Source organism: Pelecanus crispus, chromosome 1, assembly GCF_030463565.1.
Source record: "Pelecanus crispus isolate bPelCri1 chromosome 1, bPelCri1.pri, whole genome shotgun sequence".
Lineage (NCBI taxonomy): Eukaryota > Metazoa > Chordata > Aves > Pelecaniformes > Pelecanidae > Pelecanus > Pelecanus crispus.
The window spans coordinates 35,519,574-35,540,781 of NC_134643.1; the positions used below are offsets into that span (position 1 = coordinate 35,519,574).

Below are 21,208 nucleotides of genomic sequence, written 5' to 3' on the forward strand. Positions count from 1 at the left end.
GCACAGTAAAGAAAGAACTTCTGCTCACTTGATTTCTTCCTTAACGGATTAACTGTTCTGAAAACAACAATGATTTCTTGTATGGTCTTGTAAAAATGTCAGAATTGTTCTGCATTTTATTCTTGGTCCTTATTGCTTACGGAGGGGTGAATATGCCTTTTTTGCAACTTAATCACTGCCGCTGCTTCTGGCTTGCTGAAGTGATTTGAAGTTCTTGCCTTTAAAGGTGGCGTTGAAAGGCTTGCTTCAGGTGTTCACTATGGTCAGGAGAAAGTATTGTGTTGTAAATTTGTTGAGATATTTATTTGTTTACTGCAAAATATTTGGAATGTTTATTTTATCGATACAATGCACATTGTTTGGGTTTTTTTTCTGTTTGACAAACTCTGCAGAGGGCTTTTTTGGGTTTGTGGTTTGGTCATCGTGTTGTGTGTGTCATCCCGTCCCCCATCTCCCCTGCCCCCTTGATCAACTGTTTTTTAACTGTTTGGAAGTGGTTACTCCCTAAGGCTTCACTAGAAATGAGGTATGACTATCAGTTGTATGAGCATTAATAAGTACAGATAATCACGTTTAAGATTATTCCAGTCTCTAGAATTTATTTTAGCTTTGTACATGGACAGGAAATCCCTCTCCAAAAAACGTTCCTAACCTGAATAGGAGCAAAAAGAATAGAGTAGTAGGTCTGGCAGTCACAGAGTTCTGACAGACTGTGGAGAAGAGAAATGAAATCTTGAGTCTATGTTAGTGCATTTTGACCTTGAGGAAAGACAGGTCTTTTATTTCTTATCTTCCTTTTTTTTTTTGTTTGGGGTTTTGTTTGTTTTTGACAAGGTAGCAGGACTTAGACTATGGACTTACGGACTTAAACAGAGCCAGAACTCAAAATTCAACAAGTGATGGCTAGTGCTGCTTCTTTTTCTGTGTCGTTAGGTTTCTGTTGAAAGCTCTTTTGACTTCCCTTCATCTAGTTGTCAGAAATCAGGACTAGCAGTTAACAAGTTTTCTTTCTTTTTCTTTCTTTCTTTTCTTTTTTCTTTTCACTGCCACACTGCAGAGAGTTACATTTTTAAAATGTCTTTAAACTTGCATGTAAATTTGCACTTAGGTTTTATCAGAGAGATATCCATATTTTTCTGATACATTATTTATCTTTGTTCTTACTAGAAATGAATTGACCAAAATGAAGGTGTCTTTTGGCAGCATGGGGAGAATGAACTAGATTTTCTGCAATGTAGATGAAAAAAAGCAAGCTATGCCTTGCTTTCTACAGTGAGTGTCTTTAGCTGCTACACAGTTTGAATTTTTATTATAGCTTTGCTAAGGATTTGGCTGAAATAGAAGATGGTATGGCTATGTCTCTGTAATGGAATAAATATTATCTGTGGTTATTTATTTGCTGGACATGTGGCTGACAAGAATTTTCAGTTGTGTCTCAAACAGCTATCAGACTTCCAGATTTTTGAGAAGAAGGGAGTAATACAGTTAACAATTTGTATTGGATTAGCTGTTCTATCATGACAACAGAGAAAAAAAAAGAGAAGATTTTCTGTGCTGATAGTTTCTTTTTTACACTGTCACTAATATCACTGTCATTAATAGTTCCTACATTTTTCATTACCTGTACAAACAGAAATGCTGCCAGCTGGGTATGCCACTCAGTACAGATTTGCAGATCAAAATAACTTGGTTTAATGTCAGCTTCTATGGAAGTTGGCTTATTTTCCTGTCTTTCTTCAAAATTACAGGAATATGGGAGAAAAGGAGTTTATTAGTTTTGATCTTGGTGAATAATCTGTTAGCCAATTGCCTTAACCATTACATATGGCTATTTATGAATCATGTCTATCATGATAATGCTAAGTACTGACTTATAATAGAACCCACTTTATAGTACTCTGTTCAGATATAATGAACATCATAGTTTGGCTTAAGCCTTTTAAGAATCTGTACCACCCCTTTAAAATTAATGTGTTGGACTATACACAGTACCAAAATCATTCTGGCCAGCTCTTTTTTCCCCCCCAAAGATGCTGAGCAGCTGCAATAGCCATTGCTTTGCTGGAAAAGCAGATGTTAAGTATTTCCAGTATTGAGTCTGCTTTTAGAAGTATCTTTAAGACATCCAGAAATACTAAGATGTAGCCAAATTCTCATGAACTCAGTTAAGTTTTAATAACAACTTATTTTGAGGTTAGGCCCTGTGTAATCTCCTATTTTCTCCCTCCCATTTTGAGAGTCTTGTTGGTATGATAAGCAGCTTTCTTGTCCCTGACTTTTTGAAAGACAGCAGCTAAGGAACACTGTTTTCACTTGAGCATCTGCATTGTTTTATCCTCTCTGCAGTATCTAATGTATACTGGGTGTCTTGCAGAAGAAATACAAGAACATGGGTTCTTTTTGCAGATACTGTGAAATTTATTATAAATACAACCCAATGGAGAAAAATGTTGAGGGACAGGGAATAAAGGGACATTAGCTATGGCAAAATGATATAGCTGCTGAAGCTGTTACTATGCGATTTCCTGTTTGCTTGTCATCTTAAAATTTTATTTTAAACTAGAGCTTGTATTTCAGAGAAGTGAGAAAGGGATAGAGGAAGAAAATTGGTAATAAAATTACAACCCAACAGGAAGGCTGGAAAAGGAGATGTAGAGGACAGAAGAGGGAGGAGAGTATTGCTTATGCAACTACAGCAGGATTAGTTGTCATGAAATGCACAGAGGAGAAAGGGAAGATGCTTGAACTGAAGATAAGTAAGGACAAACAAAGAGGGAAGGGGAGGGAACAGCAAAGTGAAAACTAAGGAAAGCAAGAAAAAGAGTGAAGTATTTCTTAAAGGAATGTGAAAGTTAAGGGAAGATTTGTTTCATGATATGAATGGTAGTTTGAAATGGGCTGGTACTGTATGCTTGGGGGGGGGAAATGTTGATTTAAATCGCCTAAAATAATGAAAATTATATACTTGCTGTTTATGGGACAGCCCATGTGCTATCAAAATCCAGTTAGACAAGTACAGGTATCTTCTGTGTATAATCTGAGATTGTTCCATGTTAATTGTATACCTTTTATTTTTTGTATTTTTATACAAAAATTGGTATATGAGGAACATGATACATGCAGTGTTGCAATTATTATATCTCCATCTGTGTTTTGTCAGCCCATGAAATGGAGTTTGGGGGGGGGGGGGAGAACTACTTCACTTTCTTGGCTTCCTTTTCTTTTATTTCTGTGTTCCCTGCTCCTGGATTATTGCTTTCGTGAGGCATTGTGCTGGACCGGTGGATGAAAAAGAAATGAGCAATTACCTACCTGTACATTTTATTTTCTTTTCCACTTTTTCTTATTCCTCTTCAAATGCCTCCAAAACATCTGTTGAACATAACCGTGTTGGTTTGTCCCAGTTGGTGTGTGTTTTGATATCACGCCAAGTTCCTAGAAATGAGCAAATCTGATTTAAATTGCCTTATCTGGCTTCTAAAGTAATCACTTCCCTGCTCATCACTGTCATCCCCTCATAAACAATGCACTCCCATTTCTCTTAAGGCTGCCCCCTTGAAACATGCCTGTGTGGAAATTTAGGTGGTAAAAACTGTGTGAGCATTGCCTTAACAGTTTGCTCCTGCTTTCTGTTGATTGGGAAGCTGAGAATTACCATGCACCAGAAAGCAGGTGTGTAGCTCCAGGAGGTGTAATTCATTCCTAGCCACAGAGCAAATGAGTTTCTCAGCTGGAAGTACTGAAATACAGAATCTCTATGCTTTTATCGCTCGTCACTTGTGAAGCACACTGTTGCAAGGAGACTTAAACCTCAGTAATCTAACAACAAGAACAGAATATTTATTTTAGTGCCTACCTATCCACCTGACACCTTCCTCACACTCAAATCCTGCTATATTCATTTTCAGGTTATAAGCTACTTTTTTATATATGTTCATTATCAGGAAGAAGCTAAACATAAAATTTTCAGTAATACTGAATTGTAAATTCTATGATACTTAAAAAAATATTTTTATTAATAATTAACTATTTTAACGTTGAGTTAAATGTATTTACTGTGGGTGTGCACATATTAATGGTGGGAGAAAAAATGCAGCCTAATGCTTTTAAACTGCATATGGCTTTATATTTCAACAAGACCCTGTCATGCTGGGATGCAGGGTATTCTGCTGATGGCACAGTCGGCTTTTTAAATAAAATGGGCAGGTGTCATGCTAAAATAAGAGTTATCTATTGATACATAAAGGGAATGGCACCATTCATGAAATGGATAGAGGCTGTTTCTGTCCCCAAGCCATAGCATTTGTTATTCCTACTGCACAGGGAGCTCATGTGCCCAAATGGAGAAGTTCTTGTGCATAAAAGTAAATTAGTATCTTTTGTAAACAGTCCATTCTAGTTAGCAGAAAACTCTTAGCTTTACTCTTACTTTTCATAACTATGCTGGACTTCTTCCGCACCCCACCCCCCCCCCCCCCCCCAATCTAAAGTCACCCAGTCTAGAGATAAAATCTCCTTCTGCTTATTAAAAGTAGGCTGTAGTATCTGTTCTGTAAGTAGTCTGTACAGGTATTAAGGGTTTTTATGTATGTAGTTTAAGAGTTCAGTGCAAACCATACTGTTGGGGCAAGATCAGCCACATCAATATGGAAATATATCCAAGAAAGCAGAATCTGAAGAGGGCCGTCTTTATTGTTTTATATTTTATCTATAATACCAATGTGTAGGGTAGTAACAGATACTATTTTTAGAGTCTATACTTAAGACTAGCTCTTAAAATTTTGCTTGAGTTTGAGCACTGTCTCATATTGCAACAGTTTACTAAATGATTTTTTTTACATATATTTTTTACTTTATATGCTTGAATTTGTAATTCTTTGAAGACTGCTGTCAAAGAATTTTCCTTCCAAATGAATTGGATGAGTGACCAAGCAGGTGCCTTCAATGTAAGCATCAGGGATGTAGTTCAAGGAATGTACTTTGAGAGTAGTATAGCCAGCATTGTTAGCCTTGGCTACCCATCACATTTATCTCTGTTGCAGCGTATTCTGGTAAATAATAAAGGCTGTTCTTTAAAGCATCCTCATCTGCATTTTAACAGGCTGTGCAGGCACTTGATGAAGCTAATACTTTGTTGCTATCTTTTATGTGGTCAATTCAAAAGTGTCATTTTTATCTTGGAAGGTAAGAAATTACTGTAGTTAAAGGTAACTGGTAAAGTTAAGATTAATTAAAGATAAAGTTAAGATAACTGGAAAAAAAAAAGTTCAGTAGGTTTTTTTTGTACCTTTTTTTTTTTTTGTACCTCAAAGAATTCTTTATGCATATAGTCACAGCTCTCTATTGTACAGGAGCTGCAATAGCTGGATAATGAAAAAAGCTGCTTTCTGGGATGGAATTGCACCTGAGCCAGAACCTGCTGTGATGGGAGGTCCATTGCAGGGATCCTGATGGCCTTTACTTACCAGGCAGCTCCAGTTCAGCTGGCCTTACTAGCTATGGCTCAACATTGGCCATGTCTCCATGTTGGACCTTGCCTTCAGCTCTGATACCAATTACACTTCTGGTAGAAGAAACATGCTGTTGGGAGAGCCTGTCTGATTCCAGTCATATCCAGTGGAGCTGAGCATGGTGCAGTCTCCATGAGAGAACAAAATTGATCTGGAAAGCAGAACAGCTGCATTTATACAGCACTGAGCCTGAGCTAATGCCAGTCACAGGTGGTGGTGTGTTTGAGATGTCCTTCATTTGTGGGCTCTTTACCTGAACTGCAAGTAATGGAACAGTGACTGTGTGTGGTTTCTCTGCTTTCCTTAGTATATGGTCAGTCAGGTTTTATCTCTGTGAGATAAACTATTGATGGCCAGCAACCTGCATAACTCTGCTAGCTTTGTACAGAGGATATCGAAGTTACAGAAATCCTAACTTTTATCATCAAGACTTGAGATTTTGCATCTGTGCCCTGGCACTGCAAGCTGAGAGACATGCCTTGAGTGAAGATCTTGCTGCCAAGACCCTAGTAATCAACACCAGGGAAAACAGAAAAGCTCCCATAAAGCATGTAAAGGAATTCAGAAGTCAAATTCAGAACTTGCTATTTTGGGGGTTGCCACCAGCAACTGGATTAAAGAAAAGAATCGAGTTGTCAGAGAATGGTATTTCTGTGCCTATTTTCAAAAAGTTGCTTCAGACTGCCCTGCATCTTGTTACCTATCATGCTGAAGTCATTTCTTTGTGCAGTGTGTTAGTTTTTTGCTCCTTTAACACAATTTGTCATGTTCTAGGGCACCCAGAAACATGTCAAGCATGGTTACTGACAGGTCAGTTTATGTGGAATTAATTGTCATTTAGGGGAGACTTTGCAGAGTAGCTTAGATCCTTTGAGACAGGAAATCACTAAATATAAATGCATTCTTTATATGTGTGTATATATAATACAAATATATATTTAGCTGCTCTGCTTCTGTTAGTGTTTAGTTTCTCAAAAATTTTTGTATTTATACCCTTCATAAGGACTCGTAAGTCCTCAAACTGGCACTCAGTGAACTTACGAAAGAGTTTATCTGATTTGGTTATGTATTTCAAAAAAAGAGATAGGTGCTGCTGCTTGAGGTACCTTTCAGTCTCAAGATCCAGTGAGATCTAACTTGTAAAAGGGCCAAGTGGTGGCAGTTGCAAATTATATCATGGAGAAGTCTAATCTGAATATAAAAAGATGCCATGAAATGCTTTCAAGTGTAGTAGAGTACCGGATGTTTGATTTCTTGAGGAACCTGGAATAATTAAATGTTTTTGCTGGAGGAGGAAACGTTGTGAAATTTTTATGCCATGGGGAAATTTTTTTCAATGTTACTTCTCCCAGAAAGACTTTATTAGGGAAAATGAAATGTCTATCTTAGTTCCATATGTTAAAGAAATAAGTGAGTTTACATAATCATTGCATGTCAGTACTGTAAACTAGGTAGCACATAGCAAGTATTTCTAGGTATGTTTCAGGAAAAAAGGAGTTTAATTTCTGAAAAACAAAAGACTATGTCTAATTTTAGCAATGTCCTGTGTATCATGCGTTACTAAATCGATACATGAAAATAGAGGAGGGAGGAAAAAGAAAACAAAAATTAGCAGTATTTCTGATCTCTTGAACAAAGAGAGGAAAGCGTTGAGATGTTCGAACATAGAACTTGTGTTTCTACAATAAAACCTAGGAAAACAAATGTAACTTTGCTTCATCTGTTGATTTTAAAATATAATGAGCACAGTTGATACGCAAGAAATAATTTGACTTAAAAATACATGGAAGTTGTAACCACCTAATGCTACAAGTTTGAGTGAAACTACTCTACTTTGCAGTACAGCAGTAATAAGAGAATTCTAAACAACAATTATTTTACACATTTCTTTTCAATTTTTCAGCTTTTTTTTTTCTCCTCACTGAAGAAAAAGGATAGAAAGAAATTGGAGGGGAAACTGAATTTTAACTTTTTGTCCTGAAAGTTTTTTCCCTTTTTGTGCTCTTTCATTTTCAGCAATGTAACATTTTGTGTTGTATATCTCAGATCTCCTTGTTTAAAATAAACAATTTTTTAATGAGATGGTATTAAAACCTTTGAATACCACTAGGAGAGCTTGCCAGAAAAACCCTTGAGAAAATTCATAATTGTGGATTAATTGCAGGGTTTGCTTAGAATGGAGTAAATAATACATGAACCACACATTGAATGATGAGAATTAAATGAAATACTGAATTCATTCAGTAAGCTCACTCTCTCTCCAGCACAGTAAATGAGACAGAAGTTCTATAGGGATAAAAAGTCACATAAAGACCATCATAATGTATTGATATCGGGATGCCAAGTGGAGATTGCAAAACAAGCTGTACTGTTGACACTCGATTTTACTTTCAGCTTCACTTTAAAAATGCCTTGTTAAAGGGACATTGATCTTAAAAGGCTTCACTTGTGTTTACCTTTTGTTAAAAGATGTATTGTGAAGATTCATTACCCAATCTGTAAAATAGCTTAGAGGTCTTTAAATTAAAATCATTGCAGAATTCAAAATAATTTGTAGTTATGACTAATGGACTCAAGAGTCCTTTCTTACAACTTTTCACATACGCAGATCACAGACATCATACATTAGTTGAGCTGTGCTCAGGAGTTTCGCTGGGTTTTGTCCTGTTTTTACCAGGATTTATGCTCGGACATGGGAAGCGTTTTGGTTTTGATGAGGCTTTTTTGCTGTCCTTTTGCTCATGTTGTTAGTGACATACAATCTGTGATAGTTATTAACCCGTTACCTTGTGTGACTGTTGTCCACAATGCCAGCAGAGAGGAGCAGGAAGAAAATGTAAGATCAATATGCGAATGAAATGTCAGAAGTTGCACTTAACTGTTTCTTTACAGTTAAAGTCTAAAGCTATTCTTTTATAATATTCTTAAACACAGACTTTGAAAATAGTTTTGTTTGGTCTCTTTAAAGAGAGTGTTACGTTCCTTTTCTAATAGTAGGGAAGAAAAGGATGTTAGGTCTTCATTGCTAGATAATATTCAAAAGCTTAATTTTTTTATTGTCATCATCTTTATAATCTTGCTGGCCAGAGCCTTCTAGGGAAAAAGAAAGAAGAGAAACAGTATTCTGACATAAACAATGTTCCAAAATGGGGAAGTCCAGTGTTCAGTATCTATTATTCAGGAAAAAAACCCTCAAAAACCTACGTATTTTGCCTTTGTTTTTAACTTTTTTAGGTCACTTTTAAGATACTTCTTATTCACTGTTAAATGTCTTGTAATATTGCAGGGGAGCAAAGGGAACGTCTTTTTCCTTTCTGAAATGTTTGTATTTCACTGTACACAAGTTGTTTAGGCATTCTGGGTATGTGGTGTTCTGTATAAAGGTACATGTGCTGGCTGGTTTTACAGGAGCTTAAAGAATTATATAATTTGCCAAGTTTTATAGAGAAAAAGATATGTCATAGTTTAAGCCTGCTGGTCTTTGATAGTGTTTCTTCAGCGTTGTTCAATTTACCTTTTCTTACACACTCTGTAACACAGGCTGATGTGTACTAATGCGGCAGTTCAAGGATTCCACAGATGCAGCATATAAAACTATTTCATCAAAGAACATAAAGCAGTTTTAGATGTATCAGTGCTCATTTTACTTCTTTTAGCAGTATTTTCTCCTACATTTACATAGGAAAGCAAACTATTCCCTGTGCTGATGATATTGCAACCCCTTCAGTTTGCATGTTTTTTTCTTTTCTTGAACAAATAAAGCCTTTGCAAAATAATGCTAACCTTTGCTCCCCTAGTGCCCTTGAGAAACTCCTTTGCAGTCATAATTCTGTATTTGAATTTGTGCATAAAGTTTAGTAATTTGAATATGAGAAACTTCTGCATAAATACTACAGTGTGAAAGTGGTGTGTCCCTCATGTTATTGTGTCTATTAATGCTTATTCAGAGTTCAAAGTGTTAAAATCTGAAAACTTGTGGTTGATTAAAGTGTAAAACAAAAGATCTTGGAACAAACAGTAAACTGTATGTCAGGTCTTGAAATAAGCCCTGTTTAAAACTGTGTTTTAACTTTTTCTACAGAGCACACCTGCAACGTCGATACCAACAGTGCAAGTACAGGGCCAGCAGATCAATTTGCAGCCGCCTTCATACACTGCAAGTCAGCATGCAGAGCAAATGAAAAAACCTGGACAGAACTTCATGTGTCTGTGGCAATCTTGTAAAAAGTAAATGGCTCCTTTATTTAACTACCTTTTACTAATATGTAACAGATGCTTGTATATAGAAGGTGATTCTACAAGTTCTATCCATTCTGTTTCCTTAAGTTACCTTATACTTCATCAGTGGGGAAAAGAAAAAGTGAAGTGTTGAGGAAGCTGAAGCTGAGATGGGGAAGTGCAAGATTTTAACTGCTCTCAATTGTACTTCAGAGCATCAAATGAGTATTATGTGTTTTTCTTTTAATATATTGATTCTTCAGTAATAAATAAAATATTGTCATGTAGTTAAAAAAAAAAAAAAACAACCTAGCTCTGTTCTCTGTATTGCAAATACAAAAATAGTTATTGTACTCCAGTTACAAATCATGTCTTGACATTTTCTTAAGTTTCCAGCTTTTAATCTTTCTTGTGTTTCCAGTTTTGCAAGAGCAGGGTGTTGCACTTCTGTGTCTTGGTCTAAGTCTTATTTAGATTATGACTAATTTTAGTAATTATGATACCATTTGTGTGCCACAGGACTCCATTGTCACGAAAGGAAATAAAAAGGAACTCAGCCTTAAGACTATGCAACAATGATTAGACTTTTTTTGATTTGTTGTTGTTGTACTTAAAAGAGAGAGGAGTGAGCTAGCAGACTTTTGGATGTAGGCTTATAAAAGCATGATACTGCCCTTGTTACCAGTATGTATATTTTGACACTGATTCTTAAAATAACATAGGTTTGTGAATATGCTTAGTTTTCAGTGAAGGGTACAGATTGGTGAAACAAAGGTAGTTGTCAAATAGCCACTTCGAAAACAGTGAGAGAAATTGCATAAGGTACAGGATGGGCATGAAGAAGGGTGAGACAGCCTTGTAGGACAAGACAAAGGGAGCATAAAAATGAGCTGATTTGGCAGAAAGCTGATGTGTAGACATTCAGAAAGTTGGGATGAAATGATGGAGAGGTTCAGCTCTTTGGAACTGATGGTGAAAATGAGGCATTTGAACAGAATTAGAGGAATAATAGGACAGTTAATCTGTAGACCCTGAAGCTGTAATTTCTGTTTCTTTCATTCCTTACAAACATAATTCAAAGATCATTAAGTCAATGCAAGACACACAGATTTTAGATAGGACTCTGACTGGTACTGTAGAGATCTGGCACTTTTTAAATCACTGCCCTGTTTTCACCTTAAAAGTGATTTTTGTTTCTTTGGTAGGTGACACTTCTCTGTGTAAGAAATGCATGTAAGGCTTTACTTACTTTTTACTTTACTCCTTTACTACTAATAAATATAACTGTAGAGACGTACTCTACTGGCTGCAGAATAGATGCATAAACACCTGTGTTGGTAGAAGAATGGGTTGTACTGAGACGGAAATGAAAAGCTGGGGCAGTTTCTTAGCAGAAGCACTGCCAATTTATACCATCTTGAAGAGTTTGCTGAACTACAGTTTTGAAGCGTTAGTCACCAACTTTCTTCTGTGTCTGAAGTTACGTAGGATGAGTTGCGCAGAGTTGAGGTGACATCTAACCATGGAACAAGCTATGTCACATGTGAACTAGGATGTGAATATGTGCAGACAGATTTTGGGGCAGGAGGAGGAACAATACAATTATGATTACCTTACATTATCAGTCTTTTTGTAAGTCTTGTCTTAAAATACTGTTCCAATAAGTTTTCCTGAGACTGAAGTTAGGGGCTACAAGGCCCATATTTTGCAACATGATCTGTACATTTTATTTAAAAGGTAGTGTATTACTTCTGTTGCTTTAGTTTCTCCTGTTGTTACTTTCTATACTGGTTTTTGTTCATGGTTAAGTTTCATTATTTTCAAAAGCCTTCAGAGATTTTTACATTGATAGATTATAGTCCATGTGACACACAGCTCTTGTTCTTATGCTGTCTCTCAGTTTTAAAATATTTATTTCAGCTCCAGCCTAAAAGCAGTTTAGATAAACGTTACACTCAGCATTCTCTGTGAAGAGAGAAGCAAAGTGTTAAGTTAGCATCTTCCTCAAATGTATATTTTTATTCATATTCCTTCAACAGCCTGATTAAAAACAGGAGTATCAAATCTCCTGTAAGCTTTCTGCTTCTAACAGACATAAAGAAAAATCTGGAATTGCCACCTGTTATTATAACTGCTTTATTTATAGTTCTCAATCTTAGCTGTTTTTATTGAGTTGTTTAAGCAGGAAATAAGAAGATTCTTTTGGGTGGGTCACTAGTCTGTGTGAACTTGACATCCGCTACTTGGTTTCATTCATGATTGCTTAGCAGTTTTTTTTTTTCCCCCTAGGTATTAAGCAGATGGGTTCATTGTAGTAGAATGATAGAACAGTGTTTCTTTCGTGGTGTTCACAATTAACTGGAAAGATATGACAGGAGGCAAATTTGATATACTCATTTGCGCCTGTTTCTCTATGCATGTTCTTTAGTTTAATTCTCACAACATATTGGCATTAAGTTTCCCTACCAGGATGTATTACAGAAGGCAGTGGAGGCCTTCAAAAACATTTTACTGAGAATTAGAATAAATATGGATAAATAAAATAGTATGTTCTTTTCCTTCTTGCTAACTTGGCTGCTCTCAGTCAGCAACGTTCCAGTGGCATGGGTGTGTGTTCTGCTGTTTTGGTTTTTAGAGCTGAATTAGGAAACATTATACCAAGATTTTGAAATAAAATGCAACAGATTTAGTGGTGTCTGAAGACCACAACCAGATCAGGTCCAATTATGCAAATAGTTGTAACGATTTGCCTCTCAGATGTATTCAGGTTTAGTATCTGAAGTGGAAGTAAAACTCTAAAAGGTGTCAGTCAGCACACTACTTTGCATTGAAGATGTAACAGAAAGTAGGTGTTCTCCTTTGAAGTTCAGCTGTCTGCAAGTACTGCTAATTGTATTCAGCTTAATTTAAAAGCTGCCATTTTGTTTCACAGGTAGGCAGGAGATGTCTGCTCTTGAATTGCTTTGTATTTAAAAAGTAAATTGGAAATGCTGTTGAATCTCTACTGCCTGTCAAGTCAGCTATTAGTTTAATGTTCTGTTCAGCTGCTGCTGAACAGACTGATGGAGAAATAAGTGGGAAACAAGAGCCTAGAGTCAACTGACCGTATTCTCAGTACTTAAGCTTTTTTTATTACTATGTTTAGGTGTTTCTTTAAGGAAAAATAGGTTTTCCCTGCAAAATGGTAGTAAATTCGAATCTTCTTAGATCAGTGATTGAAGTATAACACTGAATGCATTATACAGTGAATGAACCAACATAGTTGAAATAGCTTTGTTTTTCTTAAAGCTTTGCCATGTTGAATAAAATGTTTTAAACTGTGCTTTGGGTTTCACTTATGCCATGAATCATCCATGCCAGGAATTATTCATAAATAGGTTTGTGCCAGGCTTAAGTTTACACACTGACTTTCCCCTTTATTGTGGAAAGACATCTCTCTGTCCTTGGAAACATCAGCTTTCACTGTTGTAGATGTAAAACATTTTATTGTCATTTCCTACTATAATCTATCTGGACCGACAGCAGGGGGCAGGTATTTCTCCTTCCCAGCTTCCCTTCAGTAAGAGCTGACTGGCATGGAAAAGATGAATGCTTTCTAAGAGAGTAGTCTTTATTGCCTGTGCAGAAGGTAATTGCTGTATTACAGATGGTTATTGCAGTAGGATTCATTTTATAACTAAGACTTGTCTCTGGGTGAAATTAGCTCTTTCACACCTTTATGGGGTTCAGGTAACAGTATCTGTACACTTAGGCCTACGTATTGATTGCAAGTATGTTTGCATAATGGACAGTATTGAAATGTGTGGAAGGAGGTGGCTGGATCAAAGCACCTACTGATCTGCTCTTCATATGCTGAGAGTTCTGACTCGAACGTGTCCATAAATGACTGCTGTAGGTTTAAGATGTTGCTTTATCTTTGGCTGCTTGCTGTAAGGCTCTGATTGGAGGTCATCTTCCTCTTGGCACTGTTCAGCCCAGGGAATTCAAACATCTTAACACAAATACTTTTCTTGTTAACTGGAACTAAAATACTGGCATGTGAACCAGAGTGGCTGAGGTGGGTGCATGCGTTTCCTCTTCCGTAAGACTGCTGCACCAGTGGCATCCATCCAGCAAGTGTGTGAAGACGGCTGGTGGTAATGATTTCCCAAATGGCAGCAGCTAGGTTTCTAGACCTCTTCTGTCCAAGCCTTAAGTGGGTGTTGATGAGCTGGGTTAGTTGTATCAAAATGAATTACAAGCAGCTAAGTCTTTTGTTTATTTTGGCCATTTTTTCTCTGTTGAAGTAAGGGATGTAATTTGTAACACTTGAGATATGTTTAAGGTGTATCTAGACTAAAAAAACCCACACTTTGAGTCATTGCTATTTTCATTTAATACTGTTTGAAATATAGTGGTTCTCCCTTACCATCTGATATGCTTAAAATATGTTGAAATAACACATCTTTTGTCTGTGTGACAATCTGAAAATACAAATTCAAGAACTGTTTAAGAACTGTTGGCTCACCAGTATTTTGAGGTGGCATTCACAGTGAGTTGTAACTTTTCTGCCACTTTGAAATGGAAGAAAGCCCTTATTGGGCTGAACTCGCTATAAGGTTATGTCACACCTTAGCTCTCACCAAATAGAACATATAGAAAATACAAAATATACTGTCAAGAATATTACAGGGCCAGGCTTAGGACAACTTCATCTTTTCTATTGATGCCAAGGCACTTCATTTGCTGAAATATCTCATATCTTTTGCTTTGGGGCTGTTGGCAGGCAAAGTGCTTAATTTGAGGTTTTGGAAAGTCATTTAAAAGGTTTAAGTGAAGATGTTAAAAAAGGGTCACATAAGTGACATTTTTTTTACTTCTGTGTGCATCAGGAAATGACATCTAGCCATTTTGCTGCTACTCAGAATTCAGGTGCTAAAGAGCGCTAATTTTAGATTGATCTTTTATTCCACGAGTTTTGACAAGTGTGCGGTGTTGAGAGCAAATAGGATGGATGGTGTACATCTCTCTTTCCCAATTAAAGTATAAGTAAGGTCTGAGTATGACTGCCAGTAAAGAAAGAAAACGGGAAAAGGAATACGTGAAACCCAACTTTTTTAGCTGTTTACTACTGTATTTTGCTTGTAATGCAGAGAATGGAATTAACATGCATTATTTCTTTGGTAAAGTATAAATAGAAAAATAGAAGCATGATATTTCAATCAGATTTGGCAAAATCATATTGCCATTTATTGGTAGCTCACTGGTTATATATGTACATGTTTTTCCTTTTAAAATTTGACGACTTTTCATTTATCAATGCATGTCTCATGTCAGAAAATAAAAATGTTTAGCCAGTATGGGTTTATGTTTGTGATATTTGTCCTTTACCATTAACTGGGAAAAAAACCAACTTAAATTCCCCTCCCCCTCTTTTTGTAGGTGGTTTCAAACACCATCACAAGTTTTCTATCACGCAGCAACTGAACATGGAGGAAAAGATGTCTACCCAGGGCAGTGCTTATGGGAGGGATGTGAACCTTTCCAGCGGCAGAGGTTTTCCTTCATTACCCATTTACAGGTGCAGATTTTCTTTCATGTATTTCTTCAGAAATTTTCTGGTAAATTTGGTAAATTTTCACACACCTTTCTCACCATCTTTCTCTTTTCCCCAAACAGGATAAGCACTGTTCCAGAGATGCTTTGCTTGCAGGATTAAAGCAAGATGAACATGGACAAGCGGGAAATCAGAAGCCTTCCAATAAGTAAGAGAACTGAGCCTCATTAGCATTAGTGAAAACAAGAGGATTAGAAATTGTTGGAAGAGTCTGTGTATTTATAACTTGGCTTATCAGGTGAAACTCTGAATATGAAGAGTCTATAACAGTAATCAAATTTGAGGTCCATTACAGTAAGACAACATGGGCAAAAGAGGGAATAGGTTCTGATGGGGGAGACGTGGTTGCAGTTATCATAAAAAGAACAGGTAATTCTTTAAGGTATAGGGTCAGTACTCTGTGATGAACATTGTTCTCAACATATGCTCCTGATTTTTCCCAACTGGACAGCATTTTATAACTTCTATTGTAACAGGAAAATGCTTGTAATCCAAATGGAAAGTTATTTGTTGTGTAAAGTTCAGCTGTTTCATACAGTTGAGATGGATTGTCTTGTAACTTGCTGTATTCCTTCCAGTTTTGTGGTCTAAATTTGGGCTGATTTGATCCAGGGGCTCTTGTAATAAACTTTTCCTTTAAACAAGCAAACAGGATAAATACCAAGTCCTCTGAGTGTTCTAATTTTGTGCTGCTACCTGGAATCGGATTGGTTCTCCTCTTTCCCAAAATTATTTCAACCATCTGGAATTAATATTGGAGAGCACAACCCCGTTGCTGTGGGGTTGTGGGGATGGTTATGGTAATGTTGGAGTTATTCAGGGTTCAGTTACTTGTATAAGTGTATTAAGACTAGGTCTTTGTTAGTAACTAACTGGAATCCCTTTGTTGCATGCTAAAGATGTAATTACTTCGTCCCAGGCAGATTTTTGCAGTGTGTTCTGTGGCTAGTTAAATTGCCACCAAGCTGCTGGAGGCAGCAGAGAAAGTTGAAAGCTGAGAAATCTAGTTTGGGAGTCCTTTTATTTTTTACTATAAACAAACTTCTTAACACAGACTTATGATTGCTTTATGGTGCCTTGTTTCATTACACTGAACAACATTCAGACCTCTGAAAACCACAAAATGAAGAATGATGGTAATGTAGCCTTAAATATGTGCTAAGTGGGAAGCATAGGGCTGATACCATTTACAAGCATGTTGTGATCTCAACTCTGCCTTTTCAAAATTGTTCCATCACACAGATAGCACATCCAGTAGCTCTGTGTCCTCACAGGTTTCTTTAAAATTGGCGCAGGTACTCATATTAGAAAAACATGTTCATACCTCCCCTCTCCTAAGACAGAATTCCCTAATTAGGTCAGATTTGGAAAGCAGGAATTTATATGCATAACCAGTTCTTGCTGAAGTAGAGAGACTGCAATATCACAACATACTAAGGATGTGATTTCAGAATACAAGTTGAAATAAGAGCATTACACTACTCAAAGTAGGCTGTTTTGAACTTTCCCTGCCATCCCTTGTTCCTTCTTGTGGCTATATACTCTGCTTACAGGCAGAGAAACTAGCTTTAGTTTTTGTCTGATTGCATGGTAAATCAATTCTGTTTTTTTAAAAAAACCTAAACAATCAAAACAGTGGGTTTGCCGAGTGAGTGGAATACGCTTGCCTTACAGTCAGTTGAACACCAGTACGGGAGGTTGGCTGGAACAAAAGGAAGGGATGAGACCTTTCTCTGTCAGCACTCAGGACAGTTAATACACTCAGCTGTTTTATGAAATCATAGAGGTTCCCTGTCTGTTACTTTTACTTTCTTCCCTCATGTCTCCGTTACTCCTCTTTTACCAAAGAAGAAATCAACAAACAGGAATATTTTGATTATGTGTAATGTGTAACCCAATAGTCTTACAGCACTGCCACAGAGTTATGTTAGCACAACTGAAAAGGGCATCTAGCTACATGAGGGAAACAAGACTTGATAATTAGCTTTCCAGAATCAGTGACTTGTCAAATGAAACCCTAAGCTCGCTCCAACATGTTACCTCAAATTGGCTTACATGGTCATGTCGGAAAGCTGACTGACAAGGTTTTGGCTTAATTTACTTTTTGTTGAGTCCTAGAAACTTGTCAGATATATCAGCACACCACTGATAGTCCATATGACTGAACTCTTGTATGGAGCTGAAGCAACTTAAAGAACTGGTGCTGAGATGAAGCATGTATTAAGCCATCAACTTTTTGGCATTAATTAGGCCAACTTTCTTCACTTAATCCCTCACCATTTAGTAAAACTACACCTACCTCAGAGAGTGCAGATAGAGTGAGTGTTATTGGTGCTGGAAGTAAAATTGGTGGAACACAGCGTAACAAAAAAGGGCCTATTTCCCTAATCATAATTTCTGTCTATCGTAACACCATACATACTTGAAAAAATCTGTAATGGCTTTTGCTAGAGCCAGGTAGGCAAAGTTAACCTGCGTTACAGAGTTGGTTGTATACCTTAATTCTGTATTTCTTTGCTTTTTAAAATTGTATTATATTAAATCTTCCTCTTCTGGTTTTCAAAGGTAGCTGAATATTACATTCTGGAAGGTCAGGTAGCACTAGCGATTAACTGTATGTTGACTGTAGCTTTGTGCATTTGAATCTTTTCAGATTCACGTTGTTTTTTTTTTTTTTTCCTTGTTGCCACTGAAGCAAAGGTGGTAGCGTGAGCTACCAAAAATATTCTTCATGCACCATGGGAGTGGGGCAGGAGATAACTTTAAATCAGAAGATGAATGCTATGGTTTTAAGTTGATAATATAATTAAAGAAATTCAAGAAATCTAGATGTTTCTTGAGAGAGATGCTTGCCCACAGACACAAGTCAGTCCACTTGATGTCTCAGTAACTTTTTATCAACTACTTTTTTTCCAAAATCAAAAAGAGGAGGCAATCCTTTAATATCTTCCTAACTTACTGCAATTGTCCCTTTTTCAATATTTCTGGAATCAAGGCAATAGTACTTCAACTTTCTAAAATATAGTATGATAGCTGTTGAAGAGAGACATTCGGAACAGCCTCCACTGATGCATCCCTGTTCTTCTCTATATAAAGAAAAAAAAAAAGTTCCAGAAGTTAAAAATTAAGATGATAATTCTTTTACTGTGGTACTCAGTCTTTGAGTCATATGTCATTGCCCAGCAGTTTCTTAATTCGGTCCCTGCCCTTCCCCTTTCATTTCATAAAGGTTTTCAAACTCTTACTTCAATTCAGGGGAGGACGACAGTGTGATTATGAGCTAGGGAGGAGTCTGTCTGTTACTGCTTCTTAATTTTCTGTTTTGTGGTTTATAAACCACTCATATGAGCCCTTTTTCTAATTTTTAACTAGGTTTCCTTGTTGTTAGAATTTCAGATTGTGAAGAAAGTCTCTCTGAATAGAGAATTCCAGTTTTATTCTTAGAATATTTACTTACAGTGAAAGATGCTTAAATAATACTCTTACAGGCTAACTTTCATTTTAAAAAATGGAACATTTACATTTGACATACGCTACCTTTGCAAGTAAGCACTACTGTATATTTCTAATATATTGAGATGTTCTAATCAGGTTCTATTAGGGTATTAAAAGACTTCATAATAATATTGTTCAATATATTGAAGTGTGGTGATATTTTTCACCATTGATACTGCAAAACTTTATGACATTGAGTCTTATTCATTAAGTGAAGTTGCATATTTATACATTCTAAACTCTAATTGTATGAATAATTTCAAAGCTTTGACTTCAGTGTTAATACTGAAAATGGAGAATTTCTTTCCACGATCTTTATTATTTGTACCAGCTTTATAAAATAGCCTGCTTAATTTATTAATCTCAGTCTGAAAGCTGCAGTAACAGGTAATTGGTTTTACAAATGTTTGATCTGATTTAACAATTAGATGTTTTACATCTTAGATTATAACTTCAGTCATGTTACTTTATCTTACTCCTCACTAACCACAGTCAATATGTATTTTATATTGTCTTAGTCTTATGGTCCCAATGAGCTCTGTGAAGTCTGAGTAGCTGTATTTTAAGGACATTCTCTGGCCAAATCTCAGATGACATTTACATAGCTACTATCACAGTTCCTGTTAAGTCCTGTCTGATAAAACATTCCTTTAAATAGGTACACTTCAGGAAGTGGCTGTGTCATTAGGACAATGTATTACTTTTCCATCACAAATGTCATGGGTGATGAGCAGTACTTCTTCAAGAGAAGTGTTTTTTCACATAAAGTCCATGACTCTTCTGAAGGCTTTGCAGTAAGGTTTATCTCTGTGGAAACAAAAGGCAAATCACATACCAGCACCAAGTATTAGTAGATCTTTGTGTCACTGTTCAGATAGGTTAAAAAATTGTCAAAATAAATTTTCAGAGTTGTTAATCTTCTAGAAAGTGGTGCAAAGCTTATTTTTATTAATTCTTTCTTTACCAATGTAGGCAGCCAGCTGCAGGGGGTACTGCCTCTACTCCCAGACCACAGAAGGCCATTGTGAATCATCCGAGTGCTGCCCTAATGGCATTAAGGAGGGGATCAAGAAACCTTGTCTTCAGAGATTTCACAGTTAGTATTGTTTGACTCAAATATTAGATATTAATTGTTGCCTGCCACTGCGGGGCTTTTACTTTTTTTTTTTCTCTCTTTTGTAGGATGAAAAAGAGGGACCAATAACTAAACACATCCGATTAACAGCTGCCTTAATATTAAAAAATATTGGTAAATATTCAGAATGTGGTCGCAGGTAAGCATCATATGATTCTTCTGACACCAGTGGGCAATGTTGTTTCTGTCCTTTTGAGTACCAAACAATAGGTAGGTTTTACCTATCCTTCAAAAAAACCAATAAGTATATTGACAGTACAATTTCTCTGTCAGTTCTGCACTGTTTAGTTCCCCACACAAGTGCTCAGCATTATCTTGCCTAAGACAGTATTTGTGATCCAGACTTTTGAAATGTGTCTGGTAAATTTGACAGATTAACTTTTTGGAGACAGACAAGAGAAGCCTTTGCTGTGGGTCTGTCCCTTTTCCTCCTGAAGGCAGTACTGCATGACCCTGAAAATTAATTCCTCCGTAAGCAACTTCCCACTGGCAGTACCCTTTTAGCTCAACTTGAGAAAGGGGTGAATGAGCTCTTATGAACATTTTCTTGAGTTGCGGAGTGACACACAGTTGTATTCCGTACTTGCTGCCTCTCTGTTGCTTTCCCGTCCAAACGTGGGTTAACTCTAATAAATGACTTGGTCAGCTTTCCTCTCACTTGTAGAAGATGCTTTGGTAAGTAAACAGACCAATACTGACTTGTGGTACTAAGTAGGAAATGTTCTTTTATCATGCAGGAGTAGTAGTTACTTACTGTGTTAGTAATCACCATGCATGCCGCTTCTGTTTTTTCCAGGAATTTACAAGCTGAGTGTTTTCTTGGTTTTGTTTTGCATTGTTTCAGCTTCATAACAGCAGAAGTAATTAATTCTAATAAGAATCTGTTAATTTTGCCTGTTCTTCAAAAACCTGTCAATAGGGAGGAATTTCCTAGTTGTAGCTCTAAACAAGAGTTTTGGTACTGGTTGTAGAAACCCTCCTGCTGTCTTCAGCTACCTAATTGGGGGTTGTAGTGAAGACAGAGACAAACACTTCTTGGAGAGCATAGTGAAAGGGGTGAGGGGAAATGAGCAGAGGTTGCAGCAAGGGAAATTCCAATTAGATTGTGAGTAAAAAAAAATAACTGCAAGAGTTGATTGAACATGGGAACAAGCTCCCCAAAGAGGCTGTGCAGTCTCTTATCTTAGATACTCAAAACCCAACTGGATATAATTTTGAGCAACATGATCTAGCTAAGGAGTTGGCCCTGCTTTG

The 21,208-nt window shown here is 36.7% G+C and overlaps 1 protein-coding gene across 1 annotated transcript in view; it reads left to right on the top strand.

The window, feature by feature from the left end:
• The window catches only part of ARID2 (AT-rich interaction domain 2), a 114,046-nt gene that overhangs the window by 90,000 nt on the left and 2,838 nt on the right, over positions 1-21,208 (top strand). The window contains exons 16-20 of the mRNA XM_075717246.1: positions 9,592-9,737; positions 15,150-15,288; positions 15,387-15,472; positions 19,792-19,915; positions 20,002-20,093. Coding sequence (XP_075573361.1) covers positions 9,592-9,737; positions 15,150-15,288; positions 15,387-15,472; positions 19,792-19,915; positions 20,002-20,093 — 587 coding nt within the window. The remainder of the gene's footprint in view (positions 1-9,591; positions 9,738-15,149; positions 15,289-15,386; positions 15,473-19,791; positions 19,916-20,001; positions 20,094-21,208) is intronic.